The sequence below is a fragment of the Diceros bicornis genome, chromosome 27 (genome assembly GCF_020826845.1).
Source record: "Diceros bicornis minor isolate mBicDic1 chromosome 27, mDicBic1.mat.cur, whole genome shotgun sequence".
Classification (NCBI taxonomy): domain Eukaryota; kingdom Metazoa; phylum Chordata; class Mammalia; order Perissodactyla; family Rhinocerotidae; genus Diceros; species Diceros bicornis.
In genome coordinates this window covers 45,768,528-45,789,041 of record NC_080766.1, presented here as the reverse complement: position 1 = coordinate 45,789,041, position 20,514 = coordinate 45,768,528, and the positions used below count along the sequence as shown (strand labels likewise).

At 46.8% G+C, this 20,514-nt stretch overlaps 1 protein-coding gene across 13 annotated transcripts in view; it reads right to left on the bottom strand.

Moving 5' to 3' along the window:
* The window catches only part of PCNT (pericentrin), a 151,112-nt gene that overhangs the window by 34,239 nt on the left and 96,359 nt on the right, over positions 1 to 20,514 (bottom strand). For 11 of the 13 annotated variants that reach the window (XM_058523322.1, XM_058523333.1, XM_058523328.1 and 8 more), the window contains 5 exons: positions 17,643 to 18,578; positions 16,349 to 16,540; positions 7,255 to 7,980; positions 6,309 to 6,411; positions 2,845 to 2,993 (listed from right to left, as the gene is read on the bottom strand). In XM_058523322.1, coding sequence (XP_058379305.1) covers positions 2,845 to 2,993; positions 6,309 to 6,411; positions 7,255 to 7,980; positions 16,349 to 16,540; positions 17,643 to 18,578 — 2,106 coding nt within the window. The remainder of the gene's footprint in view (positions 1 to 2,844; positions 2,994 to 6,308; positions 6,412 to 7,254; positions 7,981 to 16,348; positions 16,541 to 17,642; positions 18,579 to 20,514) is intronic. The other 2 variants (XM_058523325.1, XM_058523331.1) reach the window with 2 other exon arrangements.

Sequence of the window (20,514 nt, the reverse complement as noted above, 5' to 3'; positions counted from 1 at the left end):
ACACCAGCTGGTCACTCGGGTGCTGGGGGCTTCAGGCACCCTCGTTTGCTCCAGCCAATGAGCAACGCTTCCCACGTGGCTGCACCACGGTCACTTGTCCACCCCCGCTCATTGGCTCGTTTCCCACACGGTCCCAGAGGTGTCTGGGTCTGGCGGGGACCACAGCCCTGCCCAGGGACCTCGCTTGGCACACACCCAAACTTCCACCAGCACTCCCAGCTCAGGGGCAACCAGAATCGTGGCTGGACAATGCTCCTGAGACACAGCCCCTGCCAGCACGCTCTGTGTCGTGGCTGACACGTTGAGAAGCATGTCGTTCCTGCGCTCCACTGAGAAGGGCACCTCATGGGGCAAGCTCTCCAACGGAGCGCAGGAGTCCTCTTCAGGCTGCCCTCTCTTGCAGTGCGCGCTGTGGCTCCACGGTCCAGAAACAGTGTAGGAATTTAAAACAATCAAGGAAAATAAGTTTCAAACAGTCTGAGAAATCTATTCAAAAATACCTTTTTGCTACTTTGAACTGGACGTAGGGAATACTGAAGTGCAGGTTCTGACTGAGGTGAACAAACTGCGCTCCAGGGAACAGCTCCCTGACTCACTCTTCCACCACGCAGTGAGGCCCACGTCCACATCAGCTCTGCCTCCATCGCCAACGGCTCGCTCAGCCGCTTCCTCAGAGGGCTCAGGACCCTTACTGGGTTCTTTTTTTTCTTTCTGTGAGGAGGACCAGCCCTGAGCTAACATCCGTGCCCATCTTCCTCCACTTTATATGGGACACTGCCACAGCATGGTGTGACAAGCGGTGCATCGGTGTGCGCCCGGGATCCGAACCAGCGAACCCCGGGCTGCCACAGCGGAGTGCACGCACTTAACCGCTTGCGCCACCGGGCCGGCCCCCTTTTTTTTTCTTTTTTAATCACTCAGCATTAAACATCAAAACCTAAGTATAAATTATCATCATTAACAACCAAATTTATTTCTTAAAATTAGGAATTCTGATATTAGGTTGCTTAGATTGGAAATGCTAACTGAAACATGGCTTTGATGTTTTATGTCATGTAAAAAATTGAGAAATACAAAAAGAAATTAAGTTACAAAAAAATTACTTCAATTTCAATTCTTAAAGGAGTAAGATAAAGTTTTATTCTGAACACAATTTCAGAGAAAGTTTTACTTATCAAAATTATTTGGGAATACTTTTACTATTTGAATAAGACACGATAGTGGCATTATACCATTTACTTATTCGGCCAAGTTTACGTCAATGGTTTTGCCATAAAATGATTTGCTGAAGTGGGAAGAGAAAAGCAAACCTATACAAAGTTCCACAGAAAACTCTGCCTTCCGGAGGATGGAGGTGTTAACCAACCGTATTGTGGTGAGCATCTTGCAATATATACGTGTATCAGTAATCACGACACGCACTTTAAACTTAGGCAATGTCATAAGTCAGTTAAAGCTGGGAAAAATTTTTTTTAATTCTGCCTTCCAAGTTAAATTCCAGGATGCTGAGTGTGGCTTCCTCCTCCCTCGTCTGAAGAGAAGCCAGCCCCCAATCCCAGAGCCTCAGCTCTTCCCTGGAGTGCAGCCGTGAGAGGCCAAACAACGACCCAGGAGAGCAGCATGAGCCTCCCGAACGTAGGCCATCGGCGTCCCATCAGCGGTGGGTCAGGATGAGCCCAGCCCATCACAAGGGCTGGGGACGAGTGGTCTGGCGGGCGGGTGACCGCGTCTGCCAATGAAGGGAGGGAATGTCCTCTTGGGTGGGCCCAGAGGAGGTGCTTCTGGAAAAGAGGCTCAGAGGAAGCATCGGGCCCCGTCCCCGTCAGACACCGAGAGATGCCATAGCCTTCCTGCCACCCTGAGGACAGCTGGCTGATGGCAGAAGGGAGGGAGGGAGTGAGCGAGCATGAGTACGCTGCTGCCGTCTCCGGGTGTGCACCTGGAGCCACTCCACCCAGAAACTTTCGGTGATGTGCAATAATAAACATTGTGTCCTCTTTGACCTGGCCGGGTCAGGGCTGAGACTACCCATCAAAAACACCCACGCTGCTGTACAAGCAAAGAAAGACCATCTTCCTCCTCAAGGGCCAACTTGAGGAAACGTAAAGAGCAAGAAACCAGAGCAATCTGCTAAACAGACTCTGGAAAGGATGAAAACGCACCTTCTGGAGCAGCATGCTCCAACAGCAAAGCTGGGCGTGGGTCTCCAATGCGGCCCCACAGGCAGGCGCCTGCAGATGGTGACCCTGCCACCTTGACACGCAACGCTCTCCGCGCTCTGTAGGTGGCAACTCGACATTCGAGGTTGTCGCTTGCTCGCACATGGGTGCCTGGCAGGGCAGTCCCGGTCCTGAGCACAGCCCTGAGTCGTCTCAGGAAAAGCCAGAGATCAATCTCCAGAACAAACATAAAACCACAATCACGTCCCACAAGGGGGTCATGAGTTCTGACACCTAAACTCAATTCGGGAAGACTAATCCTAGTTTTGTCTCTCGTGATTCTTTACAACACCTGTACCTGCAGACCACTGTGCACTGTGCCCTGACAGTGCCACAGCAAGAGCTGGTCACCCTCGCCGGGGCCACAGCGCCCCAGGCTCCCGCGGCCCTTCACAGGCCTGCTGTGCCAGGTTCTCACCTGGACACCTGTCCCCACGCTCCAAGATCAGCTTACCTCCTTCCAGAAACACCCGAGGCACAGAGTTAGCACAGAGCTGAAGCGTATGGAGCTGTGTGAGCAGAGCGTGATTATCGTGCAACACAACCCCACCCAGGGCGCGGTCATAGAGCAGGCCAAAGACGGAGGCCCATCGACACAGCACACCCTGCTCCCACTAGCCGTTACCTTCACTTGCTTCGGGTGGACTTCCTTCATGGCTTCCAGGGGCCGTCGGAACCTTCTAGAGGTGAGAGGAGGAGCTGCAGGACTAGTAGTGGGAGTTTTGAGTCTTCCCAAACCTTGGTTTAGTATCTCGCCAAACCCTGAGCCATCACCTAAAAACACAGCACAAAGTCAGAGCCCAAAACTGCAATTCTCTGGTGGCATTCCTCAGGGGACGCTCTGCAAAGTGCAGGGGGGGGCGGTCAGACCCCCTGCTTCCCTGTGCCAGGCAAGGTCGGGCCCCGAAATACCCAGAAGAGCTACGGCTGTGGCTCCTCTCACAGAAGAAAACATCAGTGAACCACCAAAGACGGCAAAAATATTTTTATGAAAATGTAAGATGAGAACCACACACATTAAGTAAGAAAACGAATACTCTGCATGTTTAATATGTTAACGTCCGTGACTGGAACATAAACCCACAAACCTCAGTTCCCTCTTACACAGACACGGACGTGCATCCTCCCAAAGACGGGACTGCAGAGCGAGTGCCGCGGCCGACGCACGTGCACAGGGCCTGCACTCTCCACACCCAGGGAAGCGACGAAGACGGCCTGACCCACAAGGATAGAGGAGCAGGCAGAGGGGACGGGCCGTGGAAGATGCCGACCACGAGGACAGGCTGGGAGCAGCTGGACCAGCGGTAAACGGCTGGTCAGGGAAAGGGAACGTGCCTGATTTGGGAGTGGGAGCAGAAAAGCCCTGAGGCCTGGGCTGCGGACCCTGAATGAGGCGAGAGCATGAGACTCCAGGAACCTCGGTCTGACAGGAGGGGGCCTCAAACCAGAATCCAAACCTCTCAGCGGTGCCTAGGTCCCCGATCCGTTCCCAAGCCCTGCAGCCCACAGCCAGTCCAGGAAGGCCTGTGGGCACATGCTCTGGGAACAGAGGGAGGTGCCCCAGGAAACGCAGGATCAGACCTTCCAGCTGCTTCTCCCCGCCGACACCAGCTCAGGAAAGGGAAGGAGGACTTGGGGGACCGTCGGCAAGGCCCCTCTAAGCACAGAACATCCAGCGAGCTGTTTGTGACTGCCCTGCAAAGTGGTCTAAGTTCTCAAACGTGCCGAGGAGTGTTCACACACAAGAGAGACAGCCAGCAGAAATGGAGTAAAGGCAGCAAACAGAAGAAACTTGAGAAAAACTATAAGATCTTCCAAGAAATAAGCACAAGAGCATCATCCACAAACCAAGGAAGGGGAGATGTAAGAGAAAGAAGCAGGCAGAAAAGACCAAGAGCTCCTAGAAATTAAAACAGAGCAGAAACAAAAATATTCGACACAAAGCTTAAGAAGTAAAATTGTAAAAAATCTCTTAGAAATAAGAACAAAAATACAAAGAAGTGGAAAATGAGAAAATTAGTCCAGGAGGTCCAACATGTGACTGACAAGAATTGCAGAAAGACAAGTCAAAACCACAGGAGAATGACCACAGGAATAACGAGGAATCTCTCCAGGCAGAAGGACGCTCCAGGTGACCAGCAGGGCTGTGTCCATGGTGGTGCCATGGGCTCTCGAGACACCAGGGTCAGGACAGCGGGCAGGCGCTCAGTGCTCTGAGGGAACACAACTTCTCATCCAGGAGTCTGCATCAAGCCAAAACTACCAACAAACATCAGGAAGACCCAAAAGTTCTCAAAAAAAAAACACTTCATGGGGCTAGCCCGGTAGCGCAGTGGTTAAGTGCGCGTGCTCTTCTTCGGCGGCCCAGGGTTTGCAGGGCTTGACAACACACCGCTTGTCAAGCCATGCTGTAGCAGCGTCTCATATAAAGTAGAGGATGCTGGGCACAGATGTTAGCCCAAGGCCAGTCTTCCTCAGCAAAAGGAGGAGGATTTGCAACAGATGTTAGCTCAGGGCTAATCCTCCACACACACACACACACACACACACACACACACAAAAGCACCTTATGCATGTTTTTCCTACAGAAGCTTCTAGAGGACATGCTTCATAAAAATAAGGGCCATCAGAGAGGGAGAGGGGTCCCACCTGGAAAGCAAGGATGGTGCACCCCCATGCTTGCACACAGCGGCGGAGGGCCAGTGACAGAGACCAGGGAGGAGGCCAAGGGAAAGGAAAAGGAAAGTTGTGTGAGAGAGGTTGTGCACCCCCAGCAGCTCCTCAAGAATTCAGACAGAATACAAATGCTCAGCGATGATGGGACAGAAAGTAAAGACGGGGAAGGGACGTGCAGAGTTTGCCTCTAGGAAGTTTAAACATGTTATTTCAACTGACAAATGTGATTTGAAAATAAATACTAGAAGAAATTTCTAAAAGTTAGATGTGGATGTCCTCAGGGAATGGCAATTCAGAGGGAAGAGACCAGACAAAAGGCTGCCCCCAGAATGCACCCTGCAGAACCACTCAAATTCTTAACCCACACGCTTACTACCCGGAGTAGATAAAAACTAAAATTAAAAAGTTGCTGGCCCTATTCTGCAAATGCCGAAACTGCCAATGAACTATGGTTTACTATGGCCTTGGTCTCAAAAGCACTGAATGAGCCAATGATGATTTTTTTCAAAAAAGTCAAAACACCTCCAGAGGTGACTAACTTGTAAAAAGTCAACAATTACAGAAGAAATTAGGAAGTTAGAAACCAGTTTGACATCATGATGACGACACAGGCAAGAACCTTCCACAGAGGCTAAAGCTAGTGGGTCCGGGCTTGAGAAACAGGAGAACATTTACATGGTCTCCAAGTACCTCCCCCAGGACACAGAGCCATTAAAAAGGGAAAAAATGAGACTAAAACCTTGCAGACACCACTGCCCCGAGTCCCAGCTGACACCACACGCCTCACGTTGTGATGCCCTAGGAAGAACATGGCACTGCCACGTGCACTCACAAGGACACGTGAGATACACACATGCTGACAACCCTGCTACAGACACCCAAAGAAAGGATGTCTTGGAACTGCTTGAAACGTAAAGAGGCACCCCTCGCGGGGTCCACATGGCACGGTGTCCCGGCCCAAAATGTTGTGCCCAGGCGCCTGGCCTGCCTCTCACCAGCCTCTGCCCTGCAAAGACAGCTGAACGCATCATACCAGCTGAGTGTCCTTTTCTATAAAGGGCGCTAATGGAACAATTAGCAAAATCTAAGTAACACCTGTAGACCAGACGCTGCCTCGGGTCAGTGTGCACGTCCTGGTGTCGGGCACAGTGTCGTGAACTGGACTTCATGAAAGACACAATGACATTTCCAGGAGTAAGATGACACCAGGTCTGCAAGTAACACTCAGGGTGCAGACAGAGAGAGAGACAGGGAGAAACAAAGACAGACACAGACAGCGAGAGCACGCGCAAGCAAGCGTGGTGAATGTTACCACAGGGGGAGTCTGTGTGAGGGTAGGCAGGAATTCTCGTGCTATTCTCTATCTGAAACTGTAAAAGTAAGAAGAAGTTTAAACAAAGATGACTGACTCACTGTTCTCACTTCCATCGCTTCTTCCTTCTAATCCAAGAGGAGATGATCTGGACTTTTCTTGAGCATCAAGAGACGTTATGATAAAATCTTCAACATCTTTCTCCTGCTCAAATAAGTAGATTGTTAAATGGTCATAAAATAACAACTTATTACACCATGGAGTTGAACTGGCCAACCAGAAACTTTCCAAGGCCTGAACTACCGTCTTCCCAAACCCAAACAAAAGTACTCACAGCCTGTGGACACACCGAGGTCATATGCTTCTAATAAGTTAATCAAATTCATCCACAGTTCTCCAGGAATATTTTAAAGAAGTCACCAGCAAGTATTTTAGATTAAAAAAATTCTGCATGAAATGGTGGTATATGATGCCTCAAATCACACATATCTCTAATTTACTTTTTACTTTAACCCAATATAAACAAACTCTCAAAATTATAAAATATAACTCAAAAATAATAAATTGAAGTGCTCTTGAAATTAATGAGCATTATGTGTGGAACCTGTTAAATGTGAAATACAAGTGAAAATAAATCTAAAAAACGTATTCCAGATAAAGAACCCAAATGCAAACTACACATGAAGACGGGCTTATGACTGTACTTCTCAATGTCAGCATTAGTTAAGAAACTGAGGTCTGGGGTGAATTGCTGAGTAGGACTAATGCATCTCACATATTTTTAAAGATAACGAAAGTACTCTAGATATGCACATTACAACGGACTCGGGTTAGTCCTGCAGAAAGCTGACCATCCCACACACAGCTGACCAGGGCACTGTCAGTGCTCACCCACGTCCGGCCCACAGGCCCTGTCAGGAGATGAACTAACAATGGCGACAGCTGTGATACCCCAGGCCACAGAGACACATTTCCACGGGGACACACCGGGGCCTTGGGCATCCCACGGACACCAAACCAGCACAGCACCCACGGGAGACAACTTACCACAGCCATCCGCTGCACTTGGTGGTCAGGGGAGGGAGCCCTGTCCGTAGTCAATGGAGACTCTGCCCACCTAGGAGCCTTTCCTGCTGCTGACCTGCCCGGGTAACAAAGCAGCCCTGACTGGTCAGCCTGGAGCAGTGAGGCACTTGTCCTGTCCCGCAGGGAGGCATCCAGGCTGAGCTGGCTCAGGGCATCGGAGCAGGGCGTCAGGGGAAGGCTGGGTGGGGGCTTGAGGGTCGAGTCCTTCCGGATGACCTCAGGGGAGCTCCAGGAGGACAGGTCCATCGCACTGAGCACGTTCTTCAAGGGCTCCGCCCCCTCGGTGTGGGTTAGGTCACGTGAGCTACTGTGCAAGCTCGCTTGTAAAGAAAGTGACCCATCCTGCAAATCACCCTTATCTTCCAAGGGAACATCTGGCAATTCATTTCTTAGCAAGGAATCCTGATTTCCAATAACGTCAATTAGATCCCATGTGGTTTTATCAATATTCAATGCATCAATAGGAGGCGATTTGTCAGTTTCTTCACTGTTTTTGGAACTATCACTTGAACTATTTTCAAGAACATGTGAAAATGCCAATGGCTGTTGAGATTTAAAGTCCTCTGCCTCGATGTTTGGGAAGTGCATAGAATGTACCAGATGGTTCAATTTTTCTTGAAGTTGCTTCACCTGAGTTATGAGATCAACTCGCTGCAGCTGACATCCTTCCAGTAGTTTTTTCTTATCCTGTAGGTAAAAAGAACACGCTTACAGTAAAATAATTGAACTACATGGTGTCACATTCGTCTGTCTAGTATTTTTGAGCCAATTTCAGAGACTGTCTAAGCAATTAAAGATGATATTCTATGACAAGCCCTTTGGTCCCTCTAGACTCTTAAGATTTCAATTTTTTTTAATTCCATGAAAGAGAGAATCCAGGCTCAATGATCTTTGCCTAAAAGGCAATTGGTGGAGAGGATTCAGGGACGGCGGCAGAGCAGGATGCACTGGAATCCGTCTCCCCACCTGGACAATCACACTGGCAGAATCCGTCTGATGTAACTATTTTGGAACTCTGGAGTCTGTTAAAGGCTTGCAACTTCCAGGGGAAAACTTGGAGGGTCAACTGGAGTCAATTTCAGCTCTTAGCAGAGGAGTAGCTACCCACCCCCCACCCCCACCCAGACAGGCAGCTGTGCACGTGCTCCTGGAGCAGCCTGCACACAGCTTGCAGGACCTAGGGTGGGCAAAAGGACCCTGTCCTCCAGATACTGGGGCTCTGTGCTCCGACTGTGGCTTCCCATCACAGAGGTGCAGATGAGAGGCCTGAGGCTGAGGTTGCAGACCCCTCCTGCTCTGGCTGAAGTGACTTCCAGATTTAAAGGGCTGGTGCCCTTTTTTTCCACCACTGCCTTTTTCTCTTTTTTCCTTCTGGGGAGAAATTAAAAACTAGGACATTCAAAAACAAGTGCATGCAGAGAGAAAATTAGAAAGTGACTGTGTGTGCCCAGGGAAGGGCACAGGCTGAGAAAAGCCCTGAGAAAACCTTAATTTTACACCTCAGGCTGATCCTTAGCATAGAGACACCCTTCAACAATCAGAAAAACACACACAATAAGAAACATGGCACACCCTGAGGAAGAGGGAGATTCTGATTTCCAGATTCACCACACTATTAGATTCAAATGTTCAGTGTTCAACAACAACAAAGATCACAAAGCACACAAAGAAACAGGAAAGTATGTCCCATTCAAAGGAAAAAAATAAACCAACAGAAACTGTCCCTGAAAAAAACCTGATGGCAGATCTACTAGAAAAGGAATTTAAAACAACTATCTTAAAGATGCTCAAAGAACTAAAGGAAGATGTGGAGAAAATCAAGAAAATGAAAATGATGTATGAACAAAATAGAAACATCAATAAAGAAAGAGAAAATCTAAAAACAAATGAAAAAGAAATTCTGAATATGAAAAATACAATAACTGAAATAAAAAATTCCTTAGAGGAATTCAAAGGCAGATTTGAGGAGGCAGAAGAAAGAATTGGTGAACTTGAAGATAGAACAATGGAAATTACAGAATCTGAGGAACAGAAAGAAAAAAAATTGAGAAAAGTGAATAGAGCCGAACGGACTTGCGGGACACCGTCAAGCATGCACCATGGGAGTCCCAGAAGGAGAAAAGAGAGAATATCTGAGAACATGATGACTGAAAACTTCCCAGATCTGATGGAAAATTTGAATATAAACATCCAAGAAACTCAACCAACTTCAAGTAAGATGAACTCAGACACGTTATAATCAAACTTACAAAAGCCAAAGACAAAGCAAATCTTGAAAGCAGCAAGAGAGAAGTGACTTGTCACATACAAGGAATCCTCAATACGATTATCAACAGATTCCTCATCAAAAACTTTGGAGACCAAAGGACAGTATGTCAAGATATTCAAAGTGCTAAAAGAAAAAAAAAACTTTCGACTAAGAATCCTATATCTGATAAAACTGTCCCTCAAAAGTGAGGAAGAGGACCGGCCCCGTGGCTTAGTGGTTAAGTGCACGCGCTCCGCTACTGGAGGCCCAAGTTCGGATCCCGGGCGTGCACCGACGCACCACTTCTCCGGCCATGCTGAGGCCGCGTCCCATATACAGCAACTAGAAGGATGTGCAACTATGACATACAACTATCTGCTGGGGCTTTCGGGGGGGGGGGCACAGAAAATTAAAAATAAAGATGTCTTTATTAAAAAAAAAAAAAAAGTGAGGAAGAGGGGCTGGTCTGGTGGTGTAGTGTTTAAGTTCGCGTGCTCCGCTTCACTGGCCTGGGGTTCACAGGTTCGGATGCCGGGAGCGGACCTACACACCACTCGCTCATCAAGCCATGCTGTGGTGGTGTCCTATTTACAAAAAAATAGAGGAAGGTTAGCACAGATGTTAGCTCAGGGCCAATCTTCCTCAACAAAAAGAGAAAAAAAAAAGAGGACGAAATTAAGACATTCCCAGATAAACAAAAGTTGAGGGAGTTTGTTACCACCAGACCTGCCCTGCAGGAAATGTTCAAGAGAGGTGCACCTTCACCTGCAGCAGGAAACAAAAGGACACTAGGCTGTACTTCAAAGCCACACGGAGAAATAAAGACCTCAATAAGGTAAATACATTGGCCATGTTAAAAGCCAGTTTTATGTAACAATGGCGTGTAACTCCACATTTTGTTTTCATCATGACTTAAAAGACTAATATAATTTTAAAGAAATTATTAGTCTAAAAGTTAGTATTATTGTAACTTTAGTTTGTAACCTCACATGGTGTTTTCTACATAATTTAAGAGATTAAAGCTTTTTTGTGTGTGTGAGGAAGATTAGCCCTGAGTTAACATTCAATGCCAATCCTCCTCTTTTTGCTGAGGAAGACTGGCCCTGGGCTAACATCTGTGCCCATCTTCCTCTACTTTATATGGGACGCCACCACAGCATGGCTTCACAAGCAGTGCGTCAGTGTGCACCGGGATCCAAACCTGCGAACCCTAGGCAGCTAAAGTGGAGGGCGTGCACTTAACCACTACGCCACTGGGCTGGCCCCAAGATTAAAGCATTTAAAAGAATTATTCGTTATGGTCTGGGACATACAAGTATAAAGATGGAATTCTGTGACATCAACAACTGAATGGGCTGGGGACAGAGCTGTAAAGGAGCAGTTTTATATGTTATTGGAAGTAAGCTGCTATAAATTCAAATCAGAGTGTGATCACTTTAGGATGCTGAATGTAATCCCCACGGCAACCACAAAGAAAACAGCTACAGAATATACACAAAGAGAAATGAGAAGGAATTTAAACATTTGACTATAAAAAATCAACTAAACACAAGAGAAGACAGTAATGCAGCGAAATGAGGGACCAAAAAAAGCTATAAGGCATATAGCAAACAAATAGCAAAATGACAAAATGCCTCCTTATCAGTAATTACTTTAAAATGTAAATGGATAAAGCTCTCCAATAAAAGACAAAGATTGGCAGAATAGATAAAAACATGATCCAACTATATGCTGTCTACAAAAAGCTTACTTTAGACACAAAGACACAAACAGGTTGAAATTGAAAGAATGGAAAACGATACTCCAGGCAAGTATTAACCAAAATAGAATAGGGGTGGCTATGTTAATATCAGACAAAATAAATTTAAACCAAGAAAGGTTACAAGAGACAAAGGAGATTTAATCAGTAATCAAAAATCTCCCAACAGAACCAAGTCCTGGACCTGACGGCTTTACTGGTGAATTCTACCAGATATTTAAGGAAAACATTATGCCAATTCTCTACGTCTTTTTTATAGGATAGAAGCAGAGGGGATGCCTTTTAACTTATTCTATGAGGCCTATTTGGCTTGATACTAAAGCCAAACAAAGACATTACAAGAAATGAAAACTGCAAACCAATATCCCTTGTGAACAATGATGTAAAAATCCTCAACAAAATACTAGTACATCAAATTTAATAGCATATTAAAAGGATTATACACCACAATCAAGTGGTGTTTACTCCTGGAATGCAAGGACAGTTCAACATAGGAAAATCAATGTAATACACCACATTAACAAAATGAAGAGGAAAAAAAAAATCACATGATCATCTCGATGTAGAAAAAGCATTTGAGGGGCCAGCCCAGTGGCATAGTGGTTAAGTTCATGCACTCCACTTCAGTGGCCTGGGGTTCGGATACCAGGCACAGACCTATGCACCACTCATCAAGCCATGCTGTGGCAGCATCCCACATACAAAATAGAGAAGACGGGAAGAGATGTTAGCTCAGGGCCAATCTTCCTCAGCAAAAAGAGGAGGATTGGCAATGGATATTAGCTCAGGGCCAATCTTCCTCACAAAACAAAGAAAGAAAGAAAGAAAAAGCCTTTGAAAAAATTCAACACCCTTTCACGATAAAAAACATTCAACATAGTAGCAATAGAAGGAAACTACCCAGCATAATAAAAGCCATACATGAGAAAAACACAGTGGACATCACACTCAATGTGATAGAGTAAAAGCTTTTCCTCTAAGATCGAGAACAGGGCAGGGGCCTGCTTTCACCATTTCTCTTCAACACAGTGTTGGGAATTACAGGCAGAGCAATGAGTCAAGAAAAAGAAATAAAAGGCATCCAAATTGGAAAGGAAGAAGTAAAAATATCTATATTCACAGATGATATGATCTTATATGTAGAAAACTAAAGATTCCACAAAAAAAAGTTAGGATTAATAAATGAATTCAGCAAAATCACAGGATACAAAGTCAACATACAAAAATGAGTTGAATTTCTATACACGAACAATAAACAATCTGAAAAGGAAATTAACAATTCCATTTACAATAGCAACAAAAAATTAGAATATAATTAAGAATTAACTTAACCAAGGAGGTGAAAGACTTATACAATCAAATTAGAAAACATTGCTGAAAGAAATTAAGGAAGACATAAATAAATGGAAATACATCTTATGTTTATGGATTGAAAGACTTAATATTGTTAAGATGTCAATACTACCAAAGCGATCTAGAGATACAATGCAATCTCTATCAAAATTCCAATGACATTTTTTGCAAATAGAAAAACCCATCCTGAAATTGATACGGAATCTTAAAGGACTCCAAAGAGCCAAAACAAGCTTAAAAAAGAAAAACAAATTTGGAGGACTTACACTTTCTGATTTCAAAACTTATGACAAAGCTACAGTAATCAAAACACTGTGGTAGTGGAGCCAGCCCCGTGGCCTAGGGGTTAAGTTCGGCACGCTCTGCTCCGGCGGCCTGGGTTTGGTTCCCGGGCAGAGACCTACACCATTCGTCAGCAGCCATGCTGCGGCGGCGGCCCACATGCAAAGTAGAGGAAAACTGGCATCAGACGCTAGCTCAGGGCGAATTTTCCTCAGCAAAAAAAACAAAAAACAAAAACACCCACTATCGTAATGGCATAAAAACATAGAGACCAATGGAATAGAATAGAAAGCCCAGAAGCAAATCCTCACAGACGTGGTCAATGACTTTGACCAGGGTGCTAAGACCATTCAGGAGGGAAAAGACACTCTTTTCAGAAAATGGTGCTGGAAAAACTGGATCTTCACATGCAAAAGAATGAAGTTGGACCCTTACCTAACACTATATACAAAAATCGACCCAAAACAGATCAAAGACCTAAAAGTATAAAACTGTGAGAAGAAAACATAGGGCAAAAGCTTCATGACATTGGATTTGACAATGATTTCTTTTTATGACACCAAAGGCACAGGCAACAAAAGGAAAGAGAGAGAAATTGGACTTCACGAATTTTAAAAATTTGTACATCAAAAGACCCCACCCTTGGGGCCTGCCCAGTGGCGCAGTGGTTAAGTGCGTGCACTCCGCTGCGGTGCCCTGGGGTTCATGGGTTTGGATCCTGGGCGTGCTCTGACACACCGTTTGTCAAGCCATGCTGTGGTGGCATCCCATAAAAAGTAGAGGAAGATGGGCATGAATGTTAGCCCAGGGCCAGTCTTCCTCAAGAAAAAAGGGGAGGATTGGCATCGGATGTTAGCTCAGGGCTAATCTTCCTCACAAAAAAGAAAAAAAAACCAGACACTACCCAATATATATACAATAGAATACCACTCAGCCCTAAAAAAAGACAAAATCGTCCCATTTGCAACAACATGGATAGACCTAGAGGGTATTATGTTAAGCGAAATAAGCCAGAGAAAGAAAAACACCGCATGATTTTACTCATAAGTGCAAGATAAACTAACACACGGACAGAGAGATCAGTTTGGTGGTTACCAGGAGGAAGGGGTTGGGGTGTGGGCACAAGGGGTGAAGGGGCGCATTTATATGCTGACTGACAAACGATAACGTACAACTAAAAGTTCACAATGTTATAAACTATTATGACATCAATTAAAAAAAGATACTACCCACATAGTAGAAAGGCAATCCACAAAATGGGAGAAAACATTTGCAAGTCATATATCTGATAAGGATTAATATCCAGAATATACAGAGAACTCCTAAAACTCAACAGAAACAACCTGATTTGAAAACCAGCAAAGGTACTGAATAGACATTTCTCCAAAGAAGTTATACAAATGGCCAATAATCACATGAAAAGATACCCAAAATCACTACTCATTAGGGAAATGTAAATTAAAACTGCTGCAAGATACCATCTCACACATGAGGATGGCTACTATCAAAAAAACAGAAAATAACGACTGTTGGCAAGGATGTGGAGAACTTAGAAACTTTGTGCACTCTTGATGGGAATGTCAAAAGGTACAATCACCATGGAAAACACTATGGCCGTTCCTCAAAAAATTAAACATAGAATTACCGTATGATCCAGCAATTCCACCGCTGGGTGTATACCCAAAAGAACTGAACGCAGGGTCTCTAAGAGATATCTGTACACCCATGTTCGTGGCAGCATTACTTACTATAGCCAAAATGTGAAAGCAAACCAAGCGTCCACCAATGCACGAATGGATAAACAAAAGATGGTATATATAACAGAATTATTATTCAGCCTTAAAAAAGAAATTCTGACACATGCTAATATGGATGAACCCTGAGAACATTAAGTGAAGTAAGCTAATCACAAAAGACAGATACTGTATGATCCGCTTATACGAGGCCCCTAGAGGAGCCAAATTCATAGAGATAGGAAGGAGAACGGTGGTTGCCAGAGGCTGAGAAGAGGGGAATTGGGAGTTACTGTTCGATAGGGACAGAGTTTCAGTTTTACACGATGAAAAGAGCCATGGAGATGGATGGTCACACAACGCTGTGAAGGTATTTAATGCCACGGAACCGTACATTTAGAAACAGTTAAGCTGTAAATCTTACGTTATGTGTATTTTACCACACACACACACCCAGAGGCAACTGTCATAACCTATTTCTGTGGTGATTTACCGGGGACATGAGCATTTTTTTTTTAAGGAAAAAAAGTCCTGGCAAGTTCTATGTGCAAACATTGAAAAAAATAAAATCGTGCTCTGGAACGAACATGGGATTTCCGTCGGTGTGCGACTTCTAAGAACTTGTCGACCAGCTCACGACATTGCAGGGCTGAGCTTTCTCTTAATCATTCAAACACACGTTCCTATCATGAGGGCACGGAGACAAGTTTGCTACACAGACTTGGTGAAAAGGTTCTCCCCAAACAGAATACATTTCCCGAGGGATCTGATGAACGAATGACATCAGATCCGGGCGTCTTCTACCAGAACCGCAGGCATGGCCCTGTGATCCTGCTCTGAGACCCCGGGCTGGTGTGCCGTGGAATGCAGAATCTTCAGGCTCTCCTATCCTAAAGGGGCAGGTGGTCTCACAGCAGTGTTCCCAGGAGCTGAGGGCTGAATATCTCAGCAAAGAGTACAATGTCCACACCAGTGGGGTTACGGGGCTCAAGAAAGCCCGGGTCTAAGCAGGCTGCAGACCCAAGGACACTTTGGCAAACCTCCAAACCAGCCGACCACTTTTGGTTTTCGGAACATCTCAACCCTGCAACAGTTTGATGTTGCACAGCTGATGTGCAACCTCCCCACCCCAGGAAAAGAAATGTCAATTTTCTTGTAGCTTCTGTCCTAGTGATCAGAATTTTAAAACTGTTGATTTCTAGATTACTCTCTGCTCTGCTTTGCTGGGAGCACAACTAAAAATATGTAGGGAACAAAAACTGAGGTTCAAAAAATATATGTGATGTCTTTCAAAGTAAAACAGATGCTGGCGACGAAGGCTGTGAGCCACGGTACAGCTGTGCGGACGACTGTCCTCACACCACAATCCTGGAGACAAGCCCTGGAGCCCAGGTCAAGCCTGCTTGTACGAATCACAAAGAGAAGTAACTGCTCGTTTCTTGCAAGCTGATTAGACCACAGGACATGTGTGCTGCTAGAGAGTGTTTAAATAAAACATGTAGGAAATTTCAAAACAGATCTGCCAGCACTGCTACGAGAGTACAACGGATTCAGAGACCACGGCATGTCTGCAGTCTACGTAACACATGTGTCACCTCAGCAGGAGAGCCAGAGTGGACCTCCGCCCACCGTCACCTCCACGGGATCTGTGCCCAGCCTCTCCCAGAACCAGCCCTGTACCTTCGCTCTTCCCGACACTGTGCCATGGTCCCCCGCACGCAAGCGCATTTCCTTCTTCACCAAGAGCAGCTCAGACTCCAGCTGCCTCTGGCAGGCCGTGAGCACCGACACCACGCTGTCTTGTTTGTGGAGACCTGTGTGGTTTAACATCTCCAGGGCTTTAGCAGGCTGCAAATCATCCTTAACTGGACTCTACAATAAGCAGAGAAAATAGTTACGATGCTTACGAAGATAAAGCTCAACACACTGGAAAGTCAGATGTGCAAGGGAGGCCAGTTGCTGGGCTGCTTCAGCCTCAAGGGAGCCCTGGAGCCGGCATGTCAGCCAGCAGGGCCCCGAGGGGAAGTCCACAGGTGGTGACCAGCAAGTCCCTGTCTCCAAAAGCACACACGGAGAGCATGAGACCAGAGCTGCAGGCCCGCCACCCACAGCAGGTCAAGCTGTGCTCGAGGCTGAGGGCTCCAAAGGCACAGGCACCAGCTGGGGGTGACCCCACAAAGCACGCGGGACGGGAGCCATGCGACACAGGATGCCAAGCTGGTGTGGGGCGGCAGCAGTGAATCCTGAGTTCTACTCAAAAACAAACTGGAGCATGTTGCAAAATCAAAGGAGCATAAAACGTTCTACATGGGAAATCGCGCTAAAAGACAAACCATCTGATGAGAACCCAGAGAGGAATTAAGAGACCTAACTCCAGGTGCTCACCACATCACTGACGTTCCCTACCGTATGAGAGAAGTGTTACAAAAGCTTAAGTAACTTATAGTAAGTTTAAAATTGTACAAAACAGTGAAACCCCAGCCGATTTCCCTGTGTACATGTGCTCTGACTTGAAGTTCTATGGATCCTAAATGGGCCCCAGACCAGCATGAGCTTCAGACTCATTTCACGTCACGAGCCACCCAACGGAAACTGCATCCCCCCCACCCAGCAGAGAAAGAAGGAAAATCATTAAAACTAAAAGAGCAGAAGAAAAAGAAAAGAAACTCAGTCTACTTCAGAGAACATCCAACTCCCTCTGGTCCAGCCCCAGTGCTTGGCCACTCGCTGTCTGGCTGAGAGCCTCCTCAGACCCAGAGCACCCCCCAGCTCCCCAGGTGCGTCCCAGCTCCCCGAGCACGCCCCATTTCCCCCAGCATGCCCCAGTTCCCCAAGTGTGCCTCAGCTCCCCCAGCTCCCTCAGTGCACGCCAGCTCCCCCCAGCTACCCGAGAACACCCCAGCTCCCCCAGCTCGCCGAGGGCGCCCAGCTCCCGCAGCACACCCCAGCTCTCTGTGCACAGAGGCTACACCACCTGTGGGCCTGCAGGGGAATCGAGGCCAACCTGTGGGTCACCGCCATGGCCCTGGGGGGCTGTGGTCAGCTGCCTGCTGCCCACATCCTCTTTTGACTCTTCATCACAGGAGGCCTCTTCACTCCAGGGGCCCCGTCCCTGGGAGCAGCCCTCCACACGAGGGTGTGGGAGCGCCCCGTGCACCTGCTGCTTGTCCAGCTCCTTCTGGCACCTCAGGAACCGCTGGTTCAGTGCGTGCAGCTGGCGGCTGAGGCGGACACACTGGGCTCGGAGCCGCTGCAGCTCAGGGGGCTCGCCCGCGGCAGCCAGGGGCTGCTGCTCCAGGGCGCAGCGAAAGCGGGTGAAGGCCGACAGGATGGTCTCCAGCTCGGTGGAGTAGGTAGATTTCTGTCTGTTCATGGCCTCAATTTCCAAATCTCTCTCTGCAATCTTCACTTCCTTTGCTTTGAGAGCAGCTTCAAACTCTTGGATCTGGGAGGCCATGGTCTGGACCTCGGCCTCCCTGAGGGCCGTGCTGTGCCTCAGCTCTGCCAGCTGCCTCGCGGCAGCCTCCTCCGCACCCCGCAGGCGCTGCTGCAGCGCCTCCAGGGCCTGGCCATGCCTGCACTCCTGCTCAGCAAGCAGCTGGCTCAGGGCCTCCTTGGCAGCGAGTGCAGCTCGGAGCTCGCCCTCCAGAGCTGCGTGGGCCCCCGCTCCCTCCGCCTGGAGGCAGCGCAGCCCGCGATCCAGCTCACTCTGCAGGTCTTCAGCGTGACAGTCACTGACTTCACGCGCCACAGGGCCCCCAAGGGAGAGCTCGCTCTGCAGCTTCTCAATGACTTCATGGAGTTGTTCAATTTCTTCTGCTTTATCCTTCTGCAATCGTTCTTGATTCTCCTGCAGGTTCTCAATAATGGATTTCAGCTCCTCGATTTCAGAACTTCTGTTATCCATAACCTGAAAAAAAGCACATTTCAGAGGCAAATTAATTGTATCAACTTCATAATTTCCCTCTTTCAATTCACAGTTCAGCCTAAATTCATTCTTACAGAAGTGGAGAGACTTCACAGCCTGAAAAACAAAACAGCTGTGGGAGCAAACTAACAAAGTCACCAAAGGACATTTAATATTGGAAAAACACCCAAAATGCTGCACTCCAGCGACTTCAAGTACATCGGTCTAGTCAAACAGGACGACCTCCCGTCGCTGCTTTGCCGCTCGTTCTGACACTTCAGTTACGGCTCCACGTCAGCACCGCTAGGGCCTCAACCCTCGGCCATCAAAACCCAGAGGAGGCTCTAACCTGGCCACTTCTCAATCAACGACACCTACATACTTATCTTTTACCGCCTTCTAAATGTGTACTTTGTTACTGTCTAAACAACTTTGATTTGTTTGATTTTCCTAAAGGGAACATTTAGATTTTAGGTGTCATTCTAACACTAGAATAAGAATAAAAGTGAGAAAATTGGGCTAGGGAATGTGTGTTAATGAGGAACGTGACTGAGCATATTCCCATGCTGTCTGCAGGGGACGTGGGGCTTCCATCCTGCTACCTCAGCCACCCCATCCTGAGGACTGTGCCACACCAGGCGTCCAAGAACGCTTCTACCTGTGCTATTTAATCCAATCTGCAACAATTTTAAGGTAAGAAATGTTATTATTCCTACATTAAAGACAGAGAAATTAAAACATAGATATTAAATATCTTGCCAAGACCACAAAGATAGTAAATGGAAAATTAGGACTGAAATCTATGTAGGACTGAAATCTATGTCAATGTGGCTCCAAACTCCATTCTCTTAAGATCACATCACTGATAGTGACCAAAAAATAAAAAATTCTAACCAGTTTGTGTTTTAGTTAACAACATTCAACCAATTTGTTATAGTCTAATGTTTTGCTATCTAAAAATTGAGGGCTTCATAACAATTCTTGGTTTCAGTACTACTTAACAATTACTTTGACATTCAAATCTGGCCTGTAATGAAAACGAAAACAAGAAAACTAATTAACTTTTCGGTTTGGTTTGGATGATATCAGCTACACGTCTCACACACACATTTACCATATCTGAATGCCATATTATATAGTTAGAAAAAGAGAATTTCTCGATGTGAGGCGAGACGGTCACACTTAGCTCTAGTTCACACCCTTGTGCTGTGTGTGCATAGACCCATGTCTCCCTGCTCACAGACAAGTGAAGGGAGGAAGTTTTAGGAACAATTATGATTGTATAGAATTTGTGCTTATTCACTTAATGCACTAAGTACACTGAGATGAAAAGGTCTACATTACAAAATAGCCACAATCACAACATGAATATTATACTTAAACTATTCAAGCCAGAACATGAAGCGGGCTTTAAAACGTGAAACACTAAAATCTACAATAAGTCCTCTGAAATACAGCGCAATAGGAGCAGACAAGGAAGCAGACGGGCAACTACAGGTTATGGCACCAAGAGAAAGAAGATGGCAACTGCAGGTCGGGGACCTGAGAACAGCAGATATGACGGCGTCTCCCTGAGCGTGTGCAGAGCCCTTTAGACATGGGACGGTGCAGAGGGGACCAGGCCTGAGTGCCCCCCACCCCCAAGGCAGCTAAGACAGCCCACCCGACCCAGAAGTGGTGTCTCGGAGGGGTGTTTCTCCCTTGGCGAGTGTGATTCTGTGGGGCAACATGAGGTGTGGCTGAAGACACACACCAGCAGCCAGAAGGGGCCGTGGAGCTCCATGAAAAGGCGTGCAGACGGACACTCCTTAGAACCAACCTCGTGTAAACCTGACAGGCCACACCCCACCTGCCTGTGGGCCCAGGACATTGTGCAGGGGACTTGGACATGGCAGAGGCCACCAGATGGGGGAGTTTCCAGCTCTCAGGCTGTGCCCTG